This window comes from Lepidothrix coronata, unplaced genomic scaffold (assembly GCF_001604755.1).
Source record: "Lepidothrix coronata isolate B3197 unplaced genomic scaffold, Lepidothrix_coronata-1.0 Scaffold31, whole genome shotgun sequence".
In the NCBI taxonomy this organism is placed as follows: domain Eukaryota; kingdom Metazoa; phylum Chordata; class Aves; order Passeriformes; family Pipridae; genus Lepidothrix; species Lepidothrix coronata.
In genome coordinates, this window is record NW_016690211.1 from 343,195 (window position 1) to 367,077 (window position 23,883).

At 43.7% G+C, this 23,883-nt stretch overlaps 1 protein-coding gene across 5 annotated transcripts in view; it reads right to left on the bottom strand.

Moving 5' to 3' along the window:
• The window catches only part of PDZD2 (PDZ domain containing 2), a 206,183-nt gene that overhangs the window by 14,053 nt on the left and 168,247 nt on the right, over window positions 1-23,883 (bottom strand). For 4 of the 5 annotated variants that reach the window (XM_017811307.1, XM_017811308.1, XM_017811310.1 and 1 more), the window contains 13 exons: window positions 23,374-23,493; window positions 20,734-20,848; window positions 18,960-19,033; window positions 18,569-18,794; window positions 17,451-17,568; window positions 14,798-14,930; window positions 11,893-11,974; window positions 10,853-10,956; window positions 9,952-10,105; window positions 8,014-8,804; window positions 6,711-6,855; window positions 1,040-4,613; window positions 270-387 (listed from right to left, as the gene is read on the bottom strand). In XM_017811307.1, coding sequence (XP_017666796.1) covers window positions 270-387; window positions 1,040-4,613; window positions 6,711-6,855; window positions 8,014-8,804; window positions 9,952-10,105; window positions 10,853-10,956; window positions 11,893-11,974; window positions 14,798-14,930; window positions 17,451-17,568; window positions 18,569-18,794; window positions 18,960-19,033; window positions 20,734-20,848; window positions 23,374-23,493 — 5,754 coding nt within the window. The remainder of the gene's footprint in view (window positions 1-269; window positions 388-1,039; window positions 4,614-6,710; window positions 6,856-8,013; window positions 8,805-9,951; window positions 10,106-10,852; window positions 10,957-11,892; window positions 11,975-14,797; window positions 14,931-17,450; window positions 17,569-18,568; window positions 18,795-18,959; window positions 19,034-20,733; window positions 20,849-23,373; window positions 23,494-23,883) is intronic. The other variant, XM_017811309.1, reaches the window with a different exon arrangement.

The window sequence follows — 23,883 nt, forward strand, 5'->3', positions numbered from 1 at the left end:
ATACTTCTCCACTTAAAGTAGGTCTATTTATTGTGATTCAAAACTGCCTTTGAACATTCATATAAAAAAAGCCATTCAAAATTATTATAGGTTTATAGCAGGCATTCAACAACCAGCATTAGTAAAGCTAACATCAGCTGCAGCTGATAGTAGTAAGCTACCACAGGACTACTGGAGGAGCTTGGAAACTGTTTGGAAAAGATTTTATCTGCCATAAGGAAAACCCTTAAATATCTGCCAGTAACCTAGTTTTATCTTCTAATTTTTACCTTTACTTGTGCTTTGACTTCTTGGAGCACAGCAGCAACATCACATTTTGGTACTACTGCTGACAAAACAGATTGCAGTTTTTGCTGGTCCAGGCTTGAGACAAGTAGCTGATCCAAGCTAAAATTAACATAAAAAGATAAAAGAGCTTTATATTTCTCAACTGTATAGAGATACATTTCAGGTATACAGTGTAGGTTGCATGAGGATAAATGATAAAGCAGAAATCTTGAAACCTAGTAAGAAATGGGATAACTGGGAGAATGCAAAGGGGCAGAGAAGACTATTTTTAAGAAAAACTCTGAAAATCAGTCCCTGTTTTGTTCCCCTCGTCCTTCTCCAATGGTTTCAGCAACAGATATTAAAAAAAGAGAGCTACATCTGAAGACGCTTCTGGCAGGACGACGACCCTATTTGTCACCGCAGGTTGTGCTGGAAGCCAGTGCTGTGCAGCCTCCCCTCCACCACTGCTGCTGCTCTGTAATGGGGCCAAAAACCAACCAACACCAGCTAGAGGGGATAAGGAAAAGGAGCACATCTAAGTCAGGATAAAATGTTTCATCCTGTACTGGAACACAGCTGCTAACAGACAGCAGCATGGCAGCTCCAAGGCATCAAGAGCATGAATGACACCCTGAATTGTGAGGGGACAGAGGGCTGGGGCCACAGCTGAAATGTGCTTTGGGCCAGACTTGGGGCAAAGTGGAAGCTCTGCCTTGGGAAGGGCTTGTGGGGATGAAAATGAAACAGTGGTAGGAAAGCTGACACCAACCTGATGGACCAGCTGTTTTCCCCATCCAGAGAGCTGCCATGGGGCACGTCATCATCCGAGGCAGAACCCGGCGTTCCCGACCCACTGTCCCGGGGGCTGCAGGCACCCATTCCCAACCCGGCTGCCTCTGCAGGGCCGCAGCGGGCTGGCAGAGCTGCCCCGTTCTGGTCAGGTGTGACAAAGGCTCTGCGGGGCGTGATTTCCAGCTCTGTCTTGAAGCAGGCAGGCTGTGGCGGGCCCGAGAAGCCCTCTCCACACAGCTTGTCCAGGTCGGGCATACTGAGGGCTCTCAGCTCACGCAGCCTGGAGCGGGACAGCAGCGGCCGCCCCAGGCCCCGGCTGCGGCGCACCTGCGAGGCCGAGGTGGGGAAGGCGGCCACGTCTGGCCCAGCGCCGCCCTCTTCACTCCTCTGGGGCTTTCTGTGCCCTTTGCCACCCTCAGCCACACGCACGGGCTCTGCGCTGGGGGGAGACTTGGCCGTGGCACTGGCGGGGCTGGGGCTGCTGCCATAGGAACTCAAGCTGCGCCGCAGCGCCCACGGAGTCTCAGCAGTGCTGGATGGGGCGGCCAACCCACCACACGACCTCCTGGCGAGGGGCAACCTTGCAGACGAGCATATATCAATGGCCTTCACGAAGGGCCGGTCAAAATTTGCCAGGTTTTCAAAGGATTTGATCCTCTGTTTGACAGAGAAGGATGAAATAGGGTCATGCGGCCAGTTCAGCTCATAGTAGTAGTAATTCCTCCTGAAGCTCCTCAGCTTATCGGCAGTGGGGTAGCTGATGTCACTCACTGAGGGGGACACATCATGAACCTTCTGGGCACTTTTGGAGGTGTACGCCTGCTCCTTTCCACTCTGGCTGTTCGGCAGATTCAAGTGAACTACCTTTAACATCCCCTGGGGGTGTTTCTCCCCTGCAGTGTGGCCCTGGGGGCCTTGCACAGGATGACCCTCTGTAACATGGCAGTCCTCCTTCAAGTGACCTGATAACTGGGCTGGCATTGAGTAGGTCCTTGTCACAGGTTTTGACAAGCCACAGAGATGTCTGTCTCCAGCAGCATCTGCTTTTGAGAAATGCTGCATGGTCCCCATCTCCTCAGTGAGCTGAGGTACTTCTGCATTCACCTCTTCCGTTTTCTCTAGCAATGGCAGCTGCAAAAACGATGCTGGTGAGGAAGAGGCAGAGGAGGAGGAAGAAGGAGATGATGAGGAGGAAAGCTTCACCTCAATGAAAGTGCGCTGGATCTCCTGCCCTTCCAGCTGTTCCTGGTGAACTGACGGGGACCTCAATGAAGAAGAACAGCCTCCAGCAGATGGTACTACATTTTCCAGATCTAATTGCCTAAGGTCATCTGCACTATAAATGATCTTGATTGGGTTTAGGCCTGTTTCAGGGTTATCAGTCCTCCCTTTCACATATTCAACTTTTGGTATCCCCTGAGGAGGTGAAGTGACTTTGGATTGACTGTCCCTGGCTCCAAAATCATCTACCTTAGCACTCTTACCCTGACATCCCACAGTAGAAACCTGCTTTTCTTTTGGCTTTCCCCATGTTAGCTCCCCACAGCCACATTTCATTTCACCGCTTGCTGTTGGGCTGCCAGTGCCATTCAGGAGAGGTAAAAGTGAATCTTCAGAAATGACCAGAGATGGTTTATTTTCTAGCTCTGATTTCAGAGTCCTTGAGGCTGCAGAAATGCTCCTGCCAGGATCTGGATTTGTAGGTGAATTACGGGACAATGGTGTTTTCTTTCCCAGGAGTTTGGGAGACAGCTGTGGAGAAACAGAAGCCCTTTTCTGATCAGCCCCATTCACTTTGGTAGGATTAATACCAGAAGAATCTGAATTTGTCTTTGTTTTACTTTTGATGGTGAACCCTTTTAGCTTTGGTCCTGCTTTGGTCTTCTGATTATTTAAAAGGGTGTCCATTATACTTTTTTGTGCCATTCCCTTAGACTCCTGACAAGATTTTTTCTGTGAGGATGGGCTGTGCGGTACTGCAGCTCCTTTGCAATGATTTGTGCCTGAGTTTTGGACTTTCCCATTTGAAGTCCTTCCTGAAGTCACAGAGTTAATTTTCTCAATTTTCCCTGGCAAGTCATGAGTTGCATTAGCCTTTGGATCTTTAGATCTAGTGGGAAAGGGTGACCTGAGTGATATTCCTCTTGTTGATGATGCATTCATATGATTGCTGTCTGTTTTAGACAAGTTGGACAAACTGCTGGTTTCTTTCTTCACCAGGCAATAACTAACAGCATGATTACAGTCATCAACCACTTCTTCGCTTTCAGATTTGGATCTCTGCTCATCATGATATCCTTCTTTCTCAAGCAAGCTGTTCTCCAAGACACTGACATTTCTAGCAGAGCAAAAGCTTATCTTTTTGCAGTGCAGAGACCCTTCCTCTTCAGTGGATTCACAGCATTTCATATGTCCCTTACTCTTCCCCAAATCCATCTGTTCTTCTGTACGTAAGGCACCATTGTTACAGAAAGAGTAAACTTCAGGGATATTGGCTGAATTCTTTAGGATGTCTTTTTCTGTCAGGAAAACCAAGGAAGGAGAACACAAGGATGCAGAGGACACATCTGAACACTGTGAGGGGCATGGAGTGGGACCACTATGATCTTCCAAACCTAGTTTGTTGATGCTTGTCTCCAGTGACCCACACATTGCACAGCCCTCAGTTTGCAAAACTTTGCTGCTGTAAGGGTGCGGTGGGGACAGTGAGGACGAGCTTGTTCCAGGTGTGAGATGCTGCTCCTGCACAGGCTTTTGCAGCTCATCGTTCGTGCAGCAAATCTCAATTTGCTCCTCATCTGACTCCACTACAGTGCAGGCTGCAGGGACACTAGCAGCAGCACACTGCCCAAGCAACACCTCACTAGCACCATCAAAGGTTTCTGTGACAGACTCTGCGTCCGAGTGAGAATCCTCCGCAGCTCCATACATAGACTTTGGAAACGGGTCACTCCTCTTACCTTCCAGAGAGTTTGCTGCAGGCAACTCGTCCTCATTTAAACTGCTAAAATTCCTAGAATAGTTATTTAAAGAGTTTTTATTCACAGTAAAAAGTTTGCCTGTGTTAATGGAGTCCAACACAGACAGCCCCAAAACTCCTTGTGCATTCGTTCCACAATTCACAGTTTTTTCCAGCGGCTCCTCCTTGGCTGCTCGTGGCTCGGACCCGGGGCAGCCTTCGTCGGTGCCGCAGCAGCACATCGTGGTGTACTCATCCCGGAGGGGGCTTTCTGCGCGCGACGGGGTGCGCGAGCCCCTGCTCTCGGGGGCGCCCATCTGGCTGAGCAAGTCGTCGATGTCGGTGACAGGGATGGCAGCGCAGTCCTCCTCGCGGCTGCCTTTCGTGGTACCTCTGTGCACGTCTTTGCTCGCGGCATCAGGCGGCAGTGTTGCTCTCTCCGCCGCGCAGCCGCCGCCAGCGTTTTGCAAACCTGCCCTTTCTCGCTTCCCAGCACTCGGCTCTTCCTCACTTGCGAGGACGCTGTTGACATTGCCCTGATTTTGACTGTCTACCCCTGGAGACAGGATGAGGTTTGTAAATCTGCTGACAGCTGTATCATGATAAAAATAAAAAAGAATAAAAAAAAAAAAAGAAGAAGCAAAATCCTGTCAGATATAAGAAGTGATACAGAAAACACCAGGTTTTATTACAAAAACAGACACCCACGTAGTCAGGCTACATGTTTTCCTTTTGCTCTGCAATCCTCCCCTTCTCTAATGGTGTTTACAACAACTCAAATTAATCATAACCCTGTCTATTTGAGAAGCACACAGAAGGGAGCAATCCACTTATCCAAGGTAAGTAGTCATGATCTGTTTAATTCTCATCTTTGAAACTGCAACAGTCAAACAAGCCAACTACCAAAGTGTCAGCGTGCAATAAGTCACGCTGAGCAGCACTGCTTCTCATCACCTGTTTGATCAAAGAAGTCTCCAACAGAGACTCCAGAGAGTACAAAAAGCCCTGACATAGCAAAAGTGAACAGATAACACAGTGATGATCTGTGCATAGAGAAGCTGACTCTGACCCTCTCGGCACTTCTGCAGGTGTTTAATGTGACACGCATGAGTGATGTCATACACACATCAAGTATGTGGGCTTTAAAGCATTTCCAGCACAGACCCTTCCTTGCTTCCAGTACATGTTTAACCCACTCTGGGGCAATGCATCAAGCTCTCTATCACTGCTGCACTTTGACACATTCCTCACTCGTGCTCACTCATTTCTCCTATCTTCAATTTTCAGCACTTCAAGCTAAGCACCAGATTCCACCTCTCTCCATTGCTTCTGAAACATGCATTCCTATTCAAGCTGCCTTCCAGAGGTCAGTTACTATGACACGAGGCCCAGAAAGTGCATGGAGAAGGAGAGGTTATTCACAGTGTCAGTATCTTTCCTGCTCATTCAAATGTGCCTGTACATCTCTGTACTTCTTGCACAAACCTGCAGGATTATCCATATCACTGTACTTAAGTATCCACATTAAGAAGTGCTGATTCTCCCTGGAGTCAACAAAGTGAAAGACACCTCAGTAGAGCAATTTGAAGCAGCTGTGTTAGGATTTCAAGTACTGCCTTGCTTCAGCATGCTGGATCACACACTGAAGAGACTCTCTTTTCTGCCAGTAGGGTATGGCGAGGGGAAGGGTAAAACAGAAGAGATGCCTGATAAAAGAGTGCCAATGTGTCCTTACTCCAATGCTAGTGGTTTGCAAAAGCCACAGCAATCTAAAAAAACAAGAACAGGACTCTGCCAAGCTTAAAAGAATTCCTTAAAAGAACAACTGGAAGTCGTGCATCTGGAAGCACTTTAGGTTCCCAGGTATTAATAGGTACACAAAGAAGATCATAAGCTAGAACAAAGCAAAATATTATATTCTTCCTGAATTTGAAAAGTATGCTTTTCTTTTTCAAACACTCATTTCCACACCACATAATTTGTACAGTCTGTGGGGATTCATATACTGCTGCAGCAGCATAAATCAGCCCTGAGCAGAAAGTAAGGAGGTATCAAATATTTCAGTTCACACTAGAATCCTTTTTGTAAGAAAACATGCAAATAAACATTTTTATAAGAACTTAGTTTTCTTGGGTTTTCTGTTTCATCTTCCTGCACTTTAGAGAATTCTGCTACATGAAAGGGAAAGGAAGAAAGAAATAAAGAAATAAATAGAGAAAAGAGGCTTTTAGTATCTTATTATTCATTCAAAAAAATGTTACTTAAACTTCAGATTTAAGAGAGAGAGAGAGATTTGATTACAAAGGGTCAATATATTTAATGAACAGGCACAGCAATAAAACAGGTTGTCAGGACAAGGGTCACTGCTGTTTCAGCTCCCAGTCTGCATGAAACGACTCAGACCTCTGCACATGCTGGCAGGAAGGACATACTCTGTGTGAGAGCTTTGAATGCTTTGCCCAGGAGTAGGCTTGCTCCCCTCATCATTGTGCTAGGGAGGCCCCTTGAAGCCTAGTTTGGTGATGAAATGCTTTGCTTGGCTCACCAGTGCAGACAAAATGTCCCCTGCCTTTTTCACTGAATCCATGTGGGAAGCTGTGGCAGCAGAAGGTCAGACCCAGATGATCTAAGGGCATTTTCGTCACTGGTAGCCAGAACAAATGGTTCAAAAGCGAAACTACTTTCTCACCTGATGCTGCTTTCTGGATCTCCAGGGTTACGGATGTGGGAAGACACTGCATAAGCAAGCAGATTTCCTCGTACGTCATCTTACTGACGGGGATACTGTTGATGGTGGTAATCTCATCTCCTACAGCCATCTTGCCCATCGATCCCTGACGCAATGAGAGATTCAAGGAAATTATAAATACACACCAGAAGCCCTGCCACAGGGGCAAAGATTTCAGGGAAGCAATTAACAGCCTGTGAGTAACATCCCCTATTTTCACATCACCGCAGAGCACAGGTACCACTGCTGTCAGATTGCCAGCACATAAATGAAGAGCAGACTGTGCCTCTGCCAGAAGGAGAATTAAAGATCAATCTAAAACAGGAAGGTCAAAAGAGCTGCTGGTTTCTCTGAGACATCAGTATCAGGATGGAGCATATAGCCCTCTTCAGTTAAATTAATTGGGATGAATCAACCCTGGCTTCTTCAGGACTAGTACACTGTGTATCATTTTTGAATGTCATGTATGAACTATATTCCTGGTGGAACTCTCCTGAACAACTAAACCGGACAGGGACTGAAGTCTTGAGGAAAAAGTCTGAGTATGTTTCTACACACTGCACAATAAGTCAGAGAAAAAGGCAGGAACAAAACCCAAATCCCCAGATCTCACAGTCCCATTCTAACTATGCCATATCCCCTCTTACTCTAGTGGCCACTAACAAGATTAAAAATGGTACATCCAGGTTTGTACACCAAAGTTTTCTCCTTCTTCTTTCTCCACTTCTGCACCTAGGTCAGCAATTCTATATCCAGCATGAAGAAAGTATCCATATGGACGTGTATGAGATGCAGAAGAGCGATGTGTTACTAGTACTACTATGGCTCTTGGTAAACCTGGCCAGTACTTAAAGCCTCTTAGTTCCAGACCTGTGTAATACAGGATAACATGCATATAAGATAATAGAGCATAATGAACACTTTTGTCACCAGGATATACTTATTTTGTCTTTTTCCCTGGTAAAACAAATACAAAAACTGCATTCCCTCAAAACCGCAACTGCAAGCAGGGATAAGTCCATCTCAATGGATCTGCATCCCGCCTCTCTTAGTTTTGATCAGCCTGGATGCACTTCTGAATCAGAAACATCTCATTTAGCACCAGTTTAAGAACAATATGTGGTGAGACACTTTGCCCAGCAAAGACAAAAACCTCACTTGCACTTACTCTCAACAGATCACTTGCTTAATAATCATCATCATCATCATCATCCCTGGAACGGGAAAGCAAATCACAACAAGGCAACTCAAATTTAAAAATTACCATTTCTGCTGCTCCACCTGGCCGCATCCCTGTGACAACAACCTTTAAAGGCATGGCTTGGATTTCCAAATCCAGGCCGAACGACTCATGCTCATTGCGAACTAGAGTGACAACTTCAACCTGGCTCTGCCCGGCCCCGTCGGGTGCTTCACACTTCTTGCTGTGAGGGAGCATCCTCGCAACAGGCTTGTTGTATGAGCTGTGCTCCTCTGCCCTGTGTCTCTGCAGGCTTCGGCATTCTGTGCTCATCATGCTTTTCACTCTTGTGACTGCTCTGTGCTCAAGTTTTGGTGACCTCTTAGATTCAAGTTGTGCTTCCCGAAGCTCCCTCAAACTCAGGCTGCCAAGACGAACTTCAGGCACGCTTGAGTAATCGAATGCTATGATGGGGAAGAAAGGAGATTCAATCTGCTCCAGTGTGCTGTCTGCAGACTCCACTGAGTTGCTGAAGGCAGGGGAAGATGTCTCCATGCCACTGTATCTGGATGACTCACTGTCCTGGCTCTCCTCATCGATTTCTGCAGATGAGGTTGTAATGACAATGCCAGCATCCTCCTGGCTCTTGGCCCTCTGGCTTCTGTGCAAGTGGGAACTTTCGTCGTCATCGCTGCCATCCCCATCATAGAAAACAACCCTCCTCTGTCGGTGAAAGGGGCTGCGGGCAGATTTGGGGCTGTCACTGAGGATGCCGGGTCGGACAGATTCCACGTGCTTGTTGTGATGGCCAGACAGTCTTCCACTAGCTGGAGGAGCCACACCATTTGCTTTTGCCACTCCCCCATCTCTAGCAGCTAGGGAAAATAGAAGTTATACTTTAATTGTACTTACTCTCTGATTCGTAATACCATGCCTCTGACCACAGCAGAATACATGTAGCTCTGTTTTCAGAGGAAGCTTAACTTCTCTTCACAAAGCAAAAAGCAGGTTTTTCATGTCCTCATGCTAAGTACAGGACGGGTTGTAGATAGCACTACAATTTACAGGTAACTCTTGAAATCAGTTCATGGCACATCTGGCTCTATTTTCAGTTTATTTCTAAATTATGACTACAGCTCAAACAAGAAAGGCATGCAAATCCAAATGTGTATTTTAGTTTAAACAATAGATTTACTTTCATATTTTGCTTAAATCTAAGCTCAGGACTGCCTGCATTAACTTACAGAGAGTGAAAATTGCTCTTCTGAACAAAGACTGAAGCACACAACAATCAGTTTCAAACTAAAGACTAACAAGCCCAAGAACTCTTTCCACATACTTCGTAGAAAGAACTGCATCTTATTTTGTAGAAAGTTATTTTGTTTTGCTTTGTTTGGTGGCTACTAAGAAACGCAAAAATGCTTTTAAACATTAAATATTTTCCAGAGAAAAATAAGCTCTAGACAAAGAAATCACTTGAGAAGCACATGAAAGGGAGAACAAATGCAATATCCTTTGAATCTTTAGATCAGGTGCATGTCGATAAGGACACGTAAGAATCTTTAAGTCAATTACTATGGGGAGAAAGACACACACGCAAAATATTTGATGCCAAACTGCACATTTGTTTTTACACTGCTATGTGACATTTCAAAATTGTGCTTTTGAGAGAGCTATGAACACTTTCATTTAAACATAATAAATCAGATGATCATCAGCCACTTAAAAAAATACCAAACCTGCAGTGCTGTCAATCTAGTTTCAGCCAAACCAATAAAATAAAGTCATTTTCACATAATCAGAGCAGCAATTTGAACAAAATGCCATGCAAACGGGCACTTATGTGTATTGTTGTAAAGCCCTTCAATTTCCCAGAATTTTGTATGATCAGCACTGGCCTGCACTACAGTGCCCAGCAATTCATACCACCACAAGGATCACCACTGCTCTCCTGTAAAGCACCCAGTGCTGAGTGACTCTCCCCTCATTAGCCAAATGATCAGACATGTTTCCAGCACTTACTCAGGTTGCCATCATCCAACAAACTGTTTCTGTTCTTCTGACGGAGCTGCTCTTCATCGCAGGGGCCAGTTACTGCATCAGAAATTGGGAGATGGCTCGTACTGTCGTGCGAGAAGTACTGGGAGAGCTCTGCCTCGGAGCTGACAGATCCCTGCTGGAAAGAAGGGAGCCTGGTGACCAGCCATCATCAATGCCTAAAGCCCCCGCTTGCACGTGAGCACCACAAACTCCACTCTCATTGCTGTGTCAATCAAGGAAACTTGAAGCCAATTTTTAAAACAGAAGACTTGTCAGTATATTGAGAGCCACACTGTCAAAGCTGGATGGCAGAAATGCTGCACATCATTTTTAGACAGTATAATAAGTAAAAATGGATTCAAAATCCCACTACTTTGCAGGTGTGGTTCAATGCAGAAACAAGGGATGAAACCATTCACTTTTGTTGTTCCCTTTAAGCACCTTCTATACTGAGAGAAGGGAAGGGTTTGTTCCTCTGGACACAGTGTCTGTGGCTTCCTTGGCCTTCCCAGGAAAAACAGACTTTTCCACTGCAATGGCTATGTAGACACACTAAGTTCTCAGCCTTCTGCCCACAGGCTCGGGTCTCTCCTGCTAACTTCATCTCTGTGTCCCACAGAGCAGGGGTGCCTTTGGGGTGGCAGGAGGTGGGAGTCCACAGCCTTATCTGCCGTGCTCTGCATATCACCCCCAAAGGCTACAGTCACATAGACGAACAGCAGCTTGCTGCTGTCACAGTCTGAATGTGTGATGCAAGAAACAAACACTTATGTGACAGGGAAGTAGCATACAGGTTTGAGTTTGAACTCCTTGACCAAGTAAGAGCTTCAGTAAAAGCTGATTTTGAGGCAGACACTGTTTTTATTGCACCTAATCCTTTTACCCGGCTTGCTGGCTCCAGGAAGCGTTTCATAGTCCAGCTGAGGGGAGATGATGTCTCTCCTTGCTTGGCCTTCACACTAGGAGACGGACTCTTTTGTACAGCTCCTGTTAAACACAGATTAGTTAGATGCCAAAAATTAAAGTTGTGGTCCATATATCCAAAAAAGTTTCTCATTCACCTTCTGAGCTGTGTTTACTTATTATGTGAATTGCTTTCCTAAGGTGAGATTTATTAACCCTTTCACATCCTCTCCCTCAGATCAGATGGAGTGTTATCACAGAGACACGTCACACCAGCCAAGCCCAGCACAGTGCCACGAAAAAAGAGATGAGTGGGAGATGGTCTTCCTCATCTGTTGGGGTATCTCCTGAGGGGCAACCTCAAAAGACAAATTAGCAGCCACTGCCAAGGTCAACTTCAAAATAGGTCTTAGCTGACACACATATAAAGGGGATAATTACAAATCTAACATTTCTGTCTGAACATCACCTTCACTGGTCACTCTGCCATTGCCAAGAGTTTGCTTTGATCTGTCAGATTTTAGCAAGTGCTAAGTTCGGAGTTCAAACACATCACAGAGATGCCAGAGCACACACATGGCCGTGACTTTAAAGATTTAAATGGAGTTAAAACACATAGTCCAGTATGCAACCCCTGGACTTTTTCAAATGGTCACATCAATACTTTGGGGGGGTGCCATTGACATGGGCAGGTGTACACAGATGGAGTAGATTCCTCCTGTCCTTTCCCTACTGGGATGTTGTGCTTCCCATTCATTTTGAAAAAAAGACAGAGCAACCACCTCTTGGCAACCCTACTTTCAGATCCTGGCAGCCTAGTGAAACAAAGGCAGTAACATGAGCCACCTGAACTGGAGCTTTGAGCTAAAATTTCTGCAACGGACAGAGTGACGACACTCCCTACACTGTTTTGCTGCTTTGAGGGCTCTCAAAATATTGACGTTGGGCAACTTCAGCACAGGCTCTTAAACGTTCCCGCATCTGGAAAAGGACACACACTAGAAGAGAACGTGTTGCTACCTGTGACGTGAGAGGAGCTGGCGTCCTTGCTCTCTCGGTGGGTAGTACGTGCAATTGCTTCATCCATCTCCTGCTCTGAAACCTGAAGTTAAGTGGAAGATAAAGCTCAAACTGAGTATGTAAAACGATGAAAGTCTTACCACTTAGTACAAGTACATGATTCACTTGATATATGCCACCACTTTCAAAGATGCAATAAAGAAGCCCGAGTTGAGAGCTCCTAAGCCCTCATCCCCTGACTCAGACTCTCTCCATGCCACTTTCCTCCAGAAACAAGGAGGCAGAAGCCTGCCAGCTACATGAAGACTGCATCCAAGTGCCACACCATATAAACAAATAAAACAGCACCAGACTTAAAGAAATCAAATGAAGTCATTACAGCACAATTTTAACTCAATTAAGTGCTGTACATTGATTTATTGAGAAAATATTAGTTTAAAATAGACAAAGACTGCTTTGCACAAGCATACATCAGAAACTTAAGCTATTCTACATTTAACCTACAGGAAGAATACCAGACTTCCCATAATATCATCTGTCTTTTTAATTTTCATTTCTCCTTGCTTCTAAACAAAACCCTAAATCAGTAATTGGTAAATAATGTTTCTCTGGTTTAGGAATAAATACTGGTTTACCATATTTGCTAATCTAGGCCTTAATTACTGGCATACACTTAATTCTTATTACTGGAAAACATATAATTTTATAACAGGAACAACCACTCTGCAGGAATATATACTTAAGAACAGAAAGCAAATTAATTCTGTCAAAAATAATTTCTATGCACATTGTTTTACATGAATTAAAATTCAGCATAAATAGAGACTAGAAACTTGAATCTTCCTAAACCATGAAGATCTGAAAGATTCTGAAGCAAACTCAGCAGTTTAAACATAGTGTAAATGCCATATTCACTCAGAAAAACAAGAAAGAAAATTTTGTGGTATTTCTCTTGGAAGTACATGAAAACAATGCAGTGAAACATATTCAGCAACAAAATGTACTGTGGACCTTTTGTGTTATAAAATAAGATATTAAGTATAAAAATGTCCGAGAAAAACATGAACATTTGTAAAAACACATCTCTGTTTCCAACCCATGGTATGACCTTATAGCAAACCAAAAGCCCCTGGGTTCCTGGGGCACAGGAAGTTCCTACAGGACACGGACCAAGTCCTGAGACTACGATCCAGGGCCTTGACACAAACCTTTTGGTACAACATGTCCCAGGAGTAAAACCAGGTCCTGAGCACACTGCAATATTTGTTGAAAGTTAACCAAAAATCTATGCTTCTGCAAGCTCTGCCAGTTATGATTTTTAGCATCCTGTATCTCAGGCAGTTGAAACTGGAAAGGAACAAGCTAATTTCTAATTCTAATCTGCAGGCTGAGGTATTATTAAGAGCTGTTAAAATAAAATAAAATTTAATAAAATACTTGACATATCTATAGATACCCCAGTGCTTTCAGAAAATAGGTGACAGTAACACAAAAATAAATATGGGTCCTCATATGGACACTCATACAGAGATCCAGCTATGAGGGATTATGGATTCAATACTGCCTGGAGGAAAAAATGCTCTAGGGTCTTTCCAGCCCAACTTTTCATAGCATTTCTTGGCAAAGGATTTGTTGTCATCTTAAATATCACTTATGGAAAACTGTAATAGGAGCCATTTAATAGTTTCCCTCTGTTACTGAGTAATAGCAGGCAATTAGCTTAACTCAGTTCATCCTTTCAGCAGATACCAGGTTAGGTCCCTCATCAGCTTTCAAGACCCCACCACAGCAAGATGAAGGATGGAGGAGAAAGGGCAGGCTCTGCTCCGTGGAGTTTTTATTTCATGCTACTTAGAGGCTCTCCACAAAGTCTATATGCCTGAATAATGCAATGACATTGAACCATCGTGTTTGGTTTAGCACAGCACACGGACTCACTTGAAATACTGTTATCTTGGGCTATAAGCCCAATTCTTACCCATTCCGTGCTTACCTTTCACTAACAGAACCACAGCCTCTTTCTTTTGAGCAGCACAAGGCCTTGCAGCAATGATAACAAGCTCTGGGCAATAGACCCCTATTTGTTGATCGTTCGTATATATGATTAAGCAGAAAACACACGATTAATTATAAAATAAGAAACCTGAGTTCTCCTAGATATGGCTTTATTAAGGCCTCCATTTACACTTATGAGTTCAAAAGTCAGAGCTCTCTGGACCCACTAACGCAAATATTTTTACAGCTTCATTCCTGTTTAAACAGGAAGGTTTCATAGACTCATGAAATTCTTTGAAATATTGAAATAAAAGAAGCTGTTATTCCCTATAGCTTGGCTAAAAGGCTTTCATCTTCTATCATCAATTTTTAAAAAATGCTTGAAAACACTTACTTTGTAAACACAGCCTTATTTCCAAATTGACCTTGCACAGATTCCACAGTAGCAGTACACTCCAAATTCTCACGTTTTAATTCCTGAAGGAAAGCTTTGATCTTTGGACAGATTTTACTTGATCAATTCACTCTGTTGATATTTATATTCCTGGCCCTAAACAATATTCTACTCAAAGACAAACTAACTGCAAACTAACTTTTAGGAGCAAGAGTCTTGTGCCATATTTGCATTGCTACTTGATCCAAGTACCGAGAAAGATGGGAACACTTCACTCAAGCAGTTCCAGGAAAATTGCATTTGATCACTGGGTGACTAAGTAAAAAGCAGCAGGAACAGTCCAGCATTGCTACAACTTACAAAACTGGGAAGCATCATTAAAATCCTGACATCTTGCACAACATGTCTTAGAGAGAAAAATCCAATATTCTTCATTTGTTGCTTTTGCGACAGCAGGACTCAGATTACAGCTTCAAATGAAAGCAACCCAGATACACTAATTCTTTTTCTCCTCACCTTTGGGTTAGGATGACGACTAATGATTAGGCTGACCGGACCTGGTCCACATTCACTCAGGATTGCGTAGGCTTCGCTTAACGCGGCGTGACGCAGACTCACAGAATCTGCCTCCAGGATCTGGTCACCCCGACTGCAGAGAGACACGGAGCCGGTTAATCACAACCACCTTTCACGCAAAAGCTTGTACTTTCAACTCATGGCCAACCCTTCTCAAAGATACGAGTGTCTGGAAAAGATGTGACTTGCAAAGAAGCCAGTCTTGCTCCTGCTCCCAGTGGTGTGAATGCTTTAAGTCCTATTGACTTCATGAGGGAGGCTCCCTTCTGCACTTACCATCAGTGCTAAAAACTCTTATTAAATCAACTGAGAAAACTGGCTGCATTTGGACCAGGGTGAAACTTCAGTTCCACTTCTGCATTCAGATACTTGTTGAACACAGAAGAGGAAATATGAGATTCAGATGGGCTGTTTCTTTGCATCCTAGTGAATTATTTAACACAAACACTGATAAGAAATTAATGATTTAGATATGAGATTATTAAAAGACTTCAGGAAAAAATTGAGCTTGATAAGCCTGTATCTGCTAAAAATTAACATATAGAACCCATTGAAAAGAAAGAAAAAAAAAGCACAAAAATCTCCTGAAGGAAAGCACAATATGTGATTTTACAAGGGCAAGTAGTGATAGGACAAGGGGGAATGGCTTTAAACTGAAAGGGGGCAGGATTAGATGAGACATTAGGAAGAAATTCTTTATTGTGAGGGTGGCGAGGCACTGGAACAGGTTGCCCAGAGAAGCTGTGGATGCCCCATCCCTGAAAGTCTTCAAGCCAGGCTGGATGGAGCTTTGAGAAACCTGGTCTAGTGGAAAATTCCCTGCCCATGGCAGGGGGTTTGCAACGAGATGATCTTTAAGATCCCTTCCAACCCAAACCACTTCATGATTCTGTGATTGTTTAGTTTTGTTTTCCCAGTTTCTTAACTTTTGCTTATGGTGCTCAGACATCTGGATCTATTCAGAAGAAAATATCATCAACTAGGGATATCATTAAAGCAATCTCCACAATTGCTAAAGCATTTGCTTTGAACAGACACTCTCAAACAATCTACTACTGCTGATTTATGATGGGCTACTTGTGACAATGAAATTGTGTTTGCACTGTGAATACACACACTAAAGGCAAAATGACAACTGCACACGGCAGCCTTTGGTAACCTGCACTTCTGGTACAGGCTCAAGAAAGCAAAGGGTGACCTATCAGTTGTGCAGTTGCGCTGCTGCTCTGCCCATCCTTCAGACTTACACAGCTATTAGAAAGTACACAAATGGAGTCACTTACACAACCACATGACTGAGAGGGGGAGCTCAGATACAGAGGAGCTGGATTCAAACCTCTCCTGGCATTGCCAAGCCAGTATTTGATTAACAAAGCTTTTCAAAAATCAAAACCATCCTGTAAGTTTTGGCTTATGGAGCCATAAATCGCTGATGGGATAACAGAAGCAACGTCTCAGAGAAGCAAGCCAGAAATCTGGGAAGCACGCCTGGATATAATCAATCACGTAAACCTAATAAACAATACAGCTGTTACATACAGATGTAACCAGGACTGCAATCTTTTCCAAAGAGGCTTACAAGTAAGCAAGTTACCATTAAATACTGTTTCCTATAGACATTTCTATACAGTAGAAACTTTCAAGGGTTTTGGCAGCAATGCCACCATAAAATTATCTTCTTCCCTTTCTCCAAGAAATTGAATTGCTCTATCACAGTTTTCCTGATGAGCAAGGAAACAGAAAACACTCTCTAGTCATGTGAAAGCAAGGGATTTGCTCAGTCTCCCTGTACCAGTGCTCACACCACACATTCAGTGTGGATCACACAGTCCCAGCGTGTCTTCAGCACAACTTCCCCTCTGGAGCGATGCTCTCAGTACCCAACAGCATTTATGCAGGAACACAGAAAGGTGGAAGATTTCCTCCAATGGTTTTCAAAAATAAAGCCTTCAGGAGAGGAACAGCAAATAAGGCTCCATCACTTAATCCAATGTAAAGCACAAGGGAACCCTAGGAATGATTGCTTCTCTTTTATGGTTCCTTAAAGACATCCAAACTCCAGGACAGAGTAAATGAGTGGGGCAGGTCAGCCTGCAGCAATCCTGCCAGACCGACAGTAAGGGCAGAAAGGGCAGAAAAGCGCTGCTGTAGCCACAGGCACAGGCAGCTGCAAGAACATCTCCCCCACCTCTTTTTAAGTGAGTTTCAGGTGACTGAGCTTTTAGCAAAGCTCTGCAAATTTCCTCCCAGTCTGGGGTCTCTAGCTGCAACTCTCAGAAAAAGACATGAGGCTGCACTTCTTGCTGCCCCCCTTTCTCAAAGGGTGCTATTAGGCTCAGCTTTCTGTATAGAGAATTTATAAAAAAAACCCAACAAACCAAACCCAAACCTTAATAATCAAGCTGCTTCCAGCACACAGAATAATGTTTCCTGGGTATTTAATATCACTTTGGAATGCCTTTATTCAAATGTTTTCTTTTTGGTGAACTCTTAAGTACAAATTTCCTCCCTGCTACATCAACCAATTGGTGAAAACAAAGTCTCAATCGATTTTATTGTAAAATCACTCTAGCATGTTTCTGCTTTAACTAACCTTAATCTGCCATCCATTTTAGCCACTGATCCTGGGGCCAGACTGTGAATGTATATTCCAGGAGAACTGTTTTCCAGTGTGAGGCAACAGGCACCAATGCCAAGCCCAACCCCTGGCTCTGTGAAAAAGAAGTACAAAGAAATGTGGCAGATTGCAATCACACAGGACACACAAGTGTTTGTGTTCCCACATCCCATCTGAGATCAGGACTCGTGTATTGTTTCAGGACTGGCCTTAGGTGTAGTCAGTCAGGAAGCCAAGACCGATAAGTGGAAATCAGGATTGAAAATAGCTGATCCTGACTGTTTTCTAAGATCCATCACTCTCAGAAAATACTTTGTGTGCCGTGGGAACCTCCTGGAAATGTCGCACAAGGTCTGATCTGGTCCAAGGCACAAAGGAGTAGGGGCAGCAATCCAATAAAGATGTCACTTAAAATTATTGCAGAAAACACGAGCACAGAAGACACTGCCAAATGTATTGCTCTCTTTTGTTAAATATCTGCGTGGTATTCCTCAGCAAAGAGGCACAAAGGAAAGTGAGGCATTATCTCTGGTTCAGTGATCACCTCTGTCCACTTTCACCTTTGCTTTCTTTCAGGTAACAACATCCTGAAAGTAGGAATTGCTGTACATATTACATTCTCTCTCCAAATTTTGAATCCAACTCTTAAAATCACCATATTTTAAGTCTTAAAAATAAGTATGTTTGTTCCAGTACATCTAGCACGTGCTTTGAGTTTATCATGAGCAATTAGTGATAATGAGAGCAACCCTCGATGAGAAGTTCAAACAGGTCACCTGGGAACTTTTCAACACTGTGCAGCTTTGTCTTCCCTGGAGCTGCCCTTTAGCAAAAGGGCACAGCCACTTGGGATGATGGCCATCTGAGATGATTCACATTTGTCTGGTATCTCACAGCCTCCCCGTTTCAGCAGCATGGACACTGACTGCTACCTGTAAGAGCCTGCTGGCTCTGGAGCAGCAAAATGGGGAAAGGGGAACTCTCCCCTGTTCAACACAGGCAGGTGATCTGGATATGAGTCTCTAGTCTACTCCCAAAAAACTGCCCTAACAAGCAGAGATTTGTTCTTGAAGACCATTTCAATGGACCCTGACCTTTATTGAGTGTCACATCCATGACGATCCTGTCCTTTGGGCCAGGTCCTTTGCGGCTGGAGGAGGAACCATCCGCCTCATCGAGGCCAGGGACTGGGATGCCCCCGCTGGCACTGGAGCTGGGGGAGCTGGAGCGGCTCAGCAAGGTGGGAGTCACGCAGGGTGTGAGGCTTGGGCTGCGCAGCCGCGTGCGCACTGTCAGGGTCACCACACCTTTCTTGAGTTGCTGCAGAGACAGCAGAGAACCCCAGTAAAGTGACACAATACACCAGGGTAGGCCAGTAAACTTGCCTACAGTAATTTGTGGCAGCAAAAGAATATAAAGCTGAGGGCACGAGATGCCAATGAATGAAGAGGAGCACGGATCTCTCCTGCACTACATCTATGTTACCTTAAACCTCTGAATGGCCTCCTGATGGGTCAGTCCTTGTAGAGACTCTCCATTAACTTCTAGGATTTCATCCCCTGGTAATTAGATACAAAAAATGAAGTCATCAATATAAGACTATAAAGATTTAAAACATCTTTCCTGTACATTAAGTGATCCACTACAATGAGGATTTCAACTAACTGCTCAGTAAAAAGCCTTTTACTGTTCTCAGTTTATTTGCACTTGTACTAATGCCTCTACAAGTTAATAGTGATGAATTAGGAGAGAAAAGACTGTTCTCCAGCAGAGATCCTTAAATTGGTGTTCTCATACCAACAAACAAGCTGAAAACACTATGGATTTTAACTAAAGTCTGAAAATAGATTATTATGACATGAAGTCCAATGGGACTATAAAACTGCCTTTCTTTTGTAAGCAATAACAGAAGAAATGAGAAACTAAGTGAAACACTACAGCATATCACTTCAAAGTCTGGTCAGAGAAAACTAACCTTGCATCCACATGCAGAAAGCAAATGTGTTCTCTTACTAAATGCCTGCAAACAGAGAAGCATGTAGTGCACACACTGTGATAGCACATGTCCTTCTCACTCCAAGGAACATGTCCTGTCAGACCTCTACCAGCTTCCAGGCTCTGGGTCTTACTACTTATACCCACCTGTGCTGATCTACCTTCATTTTATTAAAAGAAGGGTCAACATGATCCAGACCCACTTTCTGCAATTTTACTTGCATCTGTGCAGAATTAAATGGGGCAATATCATCAGATAAGTCTACCCCTCCTCTCCTTCCGTAGTCTCAGTCAAAAAAAAAAAAAGAATAAAGAAGAGTATGCAAGCTATGAATAGCCTGCAAAGGCTTGCTGGGTTTATGGGACAGCTGCTACTTATTGGCTTCCCACAGCAAGTGCACAACCTATGATGCAGTGATGCGAGCTTCCCTCTGGCAGCAAGTGTGAGAGTTAGCACCAAAAGCAGCCTCAAATACAACAAGTGTGATAAGATGTAAAGAGAGGAATGATGATTTGAGAAGTAACACAGGAGCAGCTTGAGAGAAGCAAAGTAACACAACCCCTGCAGAAGAGTTGTAAATCACTGCTCTGAACTCATGGTCACTTTGTATTTTCAACAGTGTGTAAGAGTCTGTCTGCCACAGTACTCAGACCAGGGTGTAACACACACAGAGCAGGCTACACATCCAGCTCAGAGACAAAGACTGGAAAAGCACTAATAAAATCAAGATATATCTGCTTCTCTAACCAGCTGGGTGATCTTACTACCAATCCCATCCTTCCTCTTCTCTTTCTCTGGTTAGAACTCTTACTTGTTGATTCTTGTTGAAATCATACCAAGAGGCCCAGAGAGCATAAGGGCCCAAAAGAGCCTCTCCCAAACATGTCTCTCAATATAACCCCTTCTCAGACCAGCATCTTTAAGCCAGATGTTGGTTAGCTATCTATATATGTTTTCCTGTCAATCACCCTTTCCAACTGAAAAATTGCAGCTTATGGTTTGGACAAATAAAGTTCATGGAAGAGGAAGGGGAAAAAACCAACCGCCACTATGCTGTAGTTTCCCCTTCTCAATATGCAATATAATCAAGTTAGTTGCTATTAATGATCTTCCACAGGATGAACAAGCAGGGTGTGTTACATCCTCCACAGCCTCATGCTGATGGCAAGGTGCCTAAATAAAGCCGTACTTGAATTTTCCTGCTGGATGGAAGTAATATCCCACTGTGGTCCTTGCTGTGTGGTTGGATTCTCTCTGCCATACCTTCTTTAAGCCTTCCATCAGCTGCCGCTGCTCCGTTTGGGAATATAGTCTTCACAAAAATTCCCATGCGTCCACGAGCAGAATCCTGACCTCCCACAATGCTGAATCCAAGACCCTACAGAAAAGGCAGGAGAAGACATACAGCTGGTGCATTATTCTATTATTCTATTCTTACCTGTGTAAGAAAGACTGCTGGTAACATACAAGACAAATGAAAGATGAAAATCTAAAATCATCTGATGAATTGCACTGCCATCTGACTCTCTCCTTGCATTTCCTAATTTCTTTCACTCTAATATCAACACACTTATCAGCCCAAAATGTAGCAGCAGGCACCTTAAGCCTGCATTTCACCCTAAGCTGAAATCACAAAAATTGTACTTCGAGATTACTCTAGGTTTTTTAAAAACACTAGGTCAATGGCTTTATGTTAATTCCATTCTCATTTTATAAACAGTAACACACTGCTTTTAAACTGACAGACAGTAGATTCGCACCCCTGAGATCTATATCCAGGATTAACTGTAGATTTCTCTTACGTCACAGATTCTACATTTCCTCAGGAAGAAGAAGAGCTTAAGAACATGACACAAGGTCAGTGCTGCAATGTCAGGAATGTAGCTGAAAGGGGAATGGCAAGTGGGGGCTGCCATTCACATGTACATTTGTAACTATTCTGGAGACATGTATCGTGTTGTATTTAAATAAATCTAGATCAATAGATTCCCCAGGGCTCCATCCATTAGATCTTAACCCTGCACTGCCCCTGTTGGTATGGGACTATCTTCAAAGCTGATCAGGGAACAGATGAGCACAGCAGAATGAACCTCTCCCCCTTCTGCTGAGTTATTTCCCAGACAAATCACTTCCTTGATTTACTCCCCCTCCCCATACTTCCCCTCTTGTCCCTGCTGTACATGCATTTTTAAGAATAAAGGGAGAAGTCACCGACCGGGTGGACAAGGGAAGTGGAAAACTGTTGTTCTTTAGTAATATGAAGCTATGGACATTATTAGTGCCTTGGGCAGTGCTCTCCAGCTGAGGGATGCTGCCAGGGCAAGCACTGTGTTGACAACCCAATACAACCACCAGCTCTTTTGTTTTATTCCGTGAATATAAAGCAGACCACGACAGTTTGTAAGTTAGTAATTTGGTAAGACCTTACTGATTTCTAGAAAGGAAGCACCTTACGTGTGCAGCAAAAACAACTAACTGTTCCCTGTGCAATTATCAATTGCAAAGCAACCTACAGAAAGCAGGAGGCTTCTGCCACTCCCCCACCCAGACAAAACAGTTTTCCCCACAGCTCTGTGGGATGGGTTGGGAGAAATATGTCTGCAAAGTACAGCAGCTCCTGTATTTGCCCACCTTCCCAGAGAGGCGCTGCCACTGCATGGCAGAGAATCACCCCTTGCAGATCTACCTACAGATGAAGAACTGGAGGCAAACGTGGCTCCCAGCCACTGACACCGCAACTCTGCGGAAAAACTTTTCAAGTCCCAAATCTGCACAGAGATAATAAATCAATGCTACTGCACAAACTGTACACAGTGCAATCCCTAAATAACAGAGGTGATCACCCAAAAGGTGGGTGGAAGGCACCCACAATGGCAGCTGTTTTACATGGTTCATGATCACTAGAGTCTGCATGCTTCCAGCTGCTTCTAAAACCTTGGAGCTAACTGCAGAAGGACAGGAGAGGGTGGCTTACCCCATAGGAAGTAATAATCTCATTTGATGAGAAAAACAGAGTCAAAAAATAGGTACATGAAAAATTAAGAAATATTTGCTTGGAAATGTTATAAAAGAGTTGAAGCTCCTAAACCAAGGGAAGTTAAAACAACTGTCAGTCTATCCAGAAAAATCACTATTTCTAACTCTTTGCTCAGCGTAGAGCACAACAAGAAATTTGTTTTGCATTTGAGCTTGAAAGTCAAAACAAGTCTTCTGTAGTCCAAAACATATCCATCTGATGACTTTAAAGAGTATTTAATGAAAAGACATGCATATTTTTAGCATATTTATATGACAGCTACAATACTAGTGTGGATTGCATTAGGGAAAACAATATACACCTAGGTTAATGCTTGTCTATTTTTCCTTAGCATTCAGCCAGCTGGTATCTAGCAAGTGTGTAAACACATTACTGGGGGAAGAAAAAAGGACTTTCTGACCCAGGGAATTCAGTGCTCTCAGATAAGCAATAAACCAGGAACCTGTCTTTGGGTTTAATGCTTAATTTGCAGTAATTTTAAAAAAAAAAATACATCCAGACTCCACAGAAAGAAAATATGCTTGTTCATAAATATGCCTGTGAATAGGTACTCTTCTGTAGCTGCATCAGCTTTGCACAAACATATGTATTTAAAGATCCATGATTAATATTCAGTATGTCAGTAATGACAAGATGCACCATCTCAGAATGAAAGTCACCCTGTGTCAGGTGCGTGACACGAGCATCGCCTCCCCTGTATTTTGCAGGTGTAACTTTGGCACTTATGCTTGAACACAGGATTTGTTCACCATTAGTATTATTATTGGCTACCTGGAGAGCAGCTGGAAGTCCTGGGTATGGGAGACACCTCTCAAATGCCAGCTCTTGCTACACGTGAGAAACCAGCCACATGCAGAAATCCTCACCTTGCCTTGCCCTTTCATCAGGACAATGTTGGAAATGATGGACGGCTGGGTTAGTCTCCATGGAGATTCCACTTGGGCAGCACTGAAGGAACGGGTAGATTTCTTCACGATATGATAGTCCTAACAAACATCAGCAAACAAGGGAAGTTGCTCTGATTGCTTGGCACAGATACTGGGGACGTCATACCAGGAAAATTGCATGTGTGGGGGAAGAGAGATGGAGTATCTTACAGATACATTCAGAAAAAAAAAAAGTTCAAGGGATGAAACTCCAGCTCACTTCAGTCAAAGTGAGACTTGCCACAGTAATTTCCCCACATTTTGCACAGTAGAATAATTTTATAATGTACCAGTCACAGTTTCAATTAAAAAGATTAAAGGTAACCTCATGATATACTCAAGTGCTTATCCAGGAAAGGGAAAAGAGAACAGGAAAAAAGAAGAGGATAAGGAGGGAAAGGGGAAAGGTGAAGAAAGAAGAAGAGAAAAGAGAGGACATGAGAAGAAGAG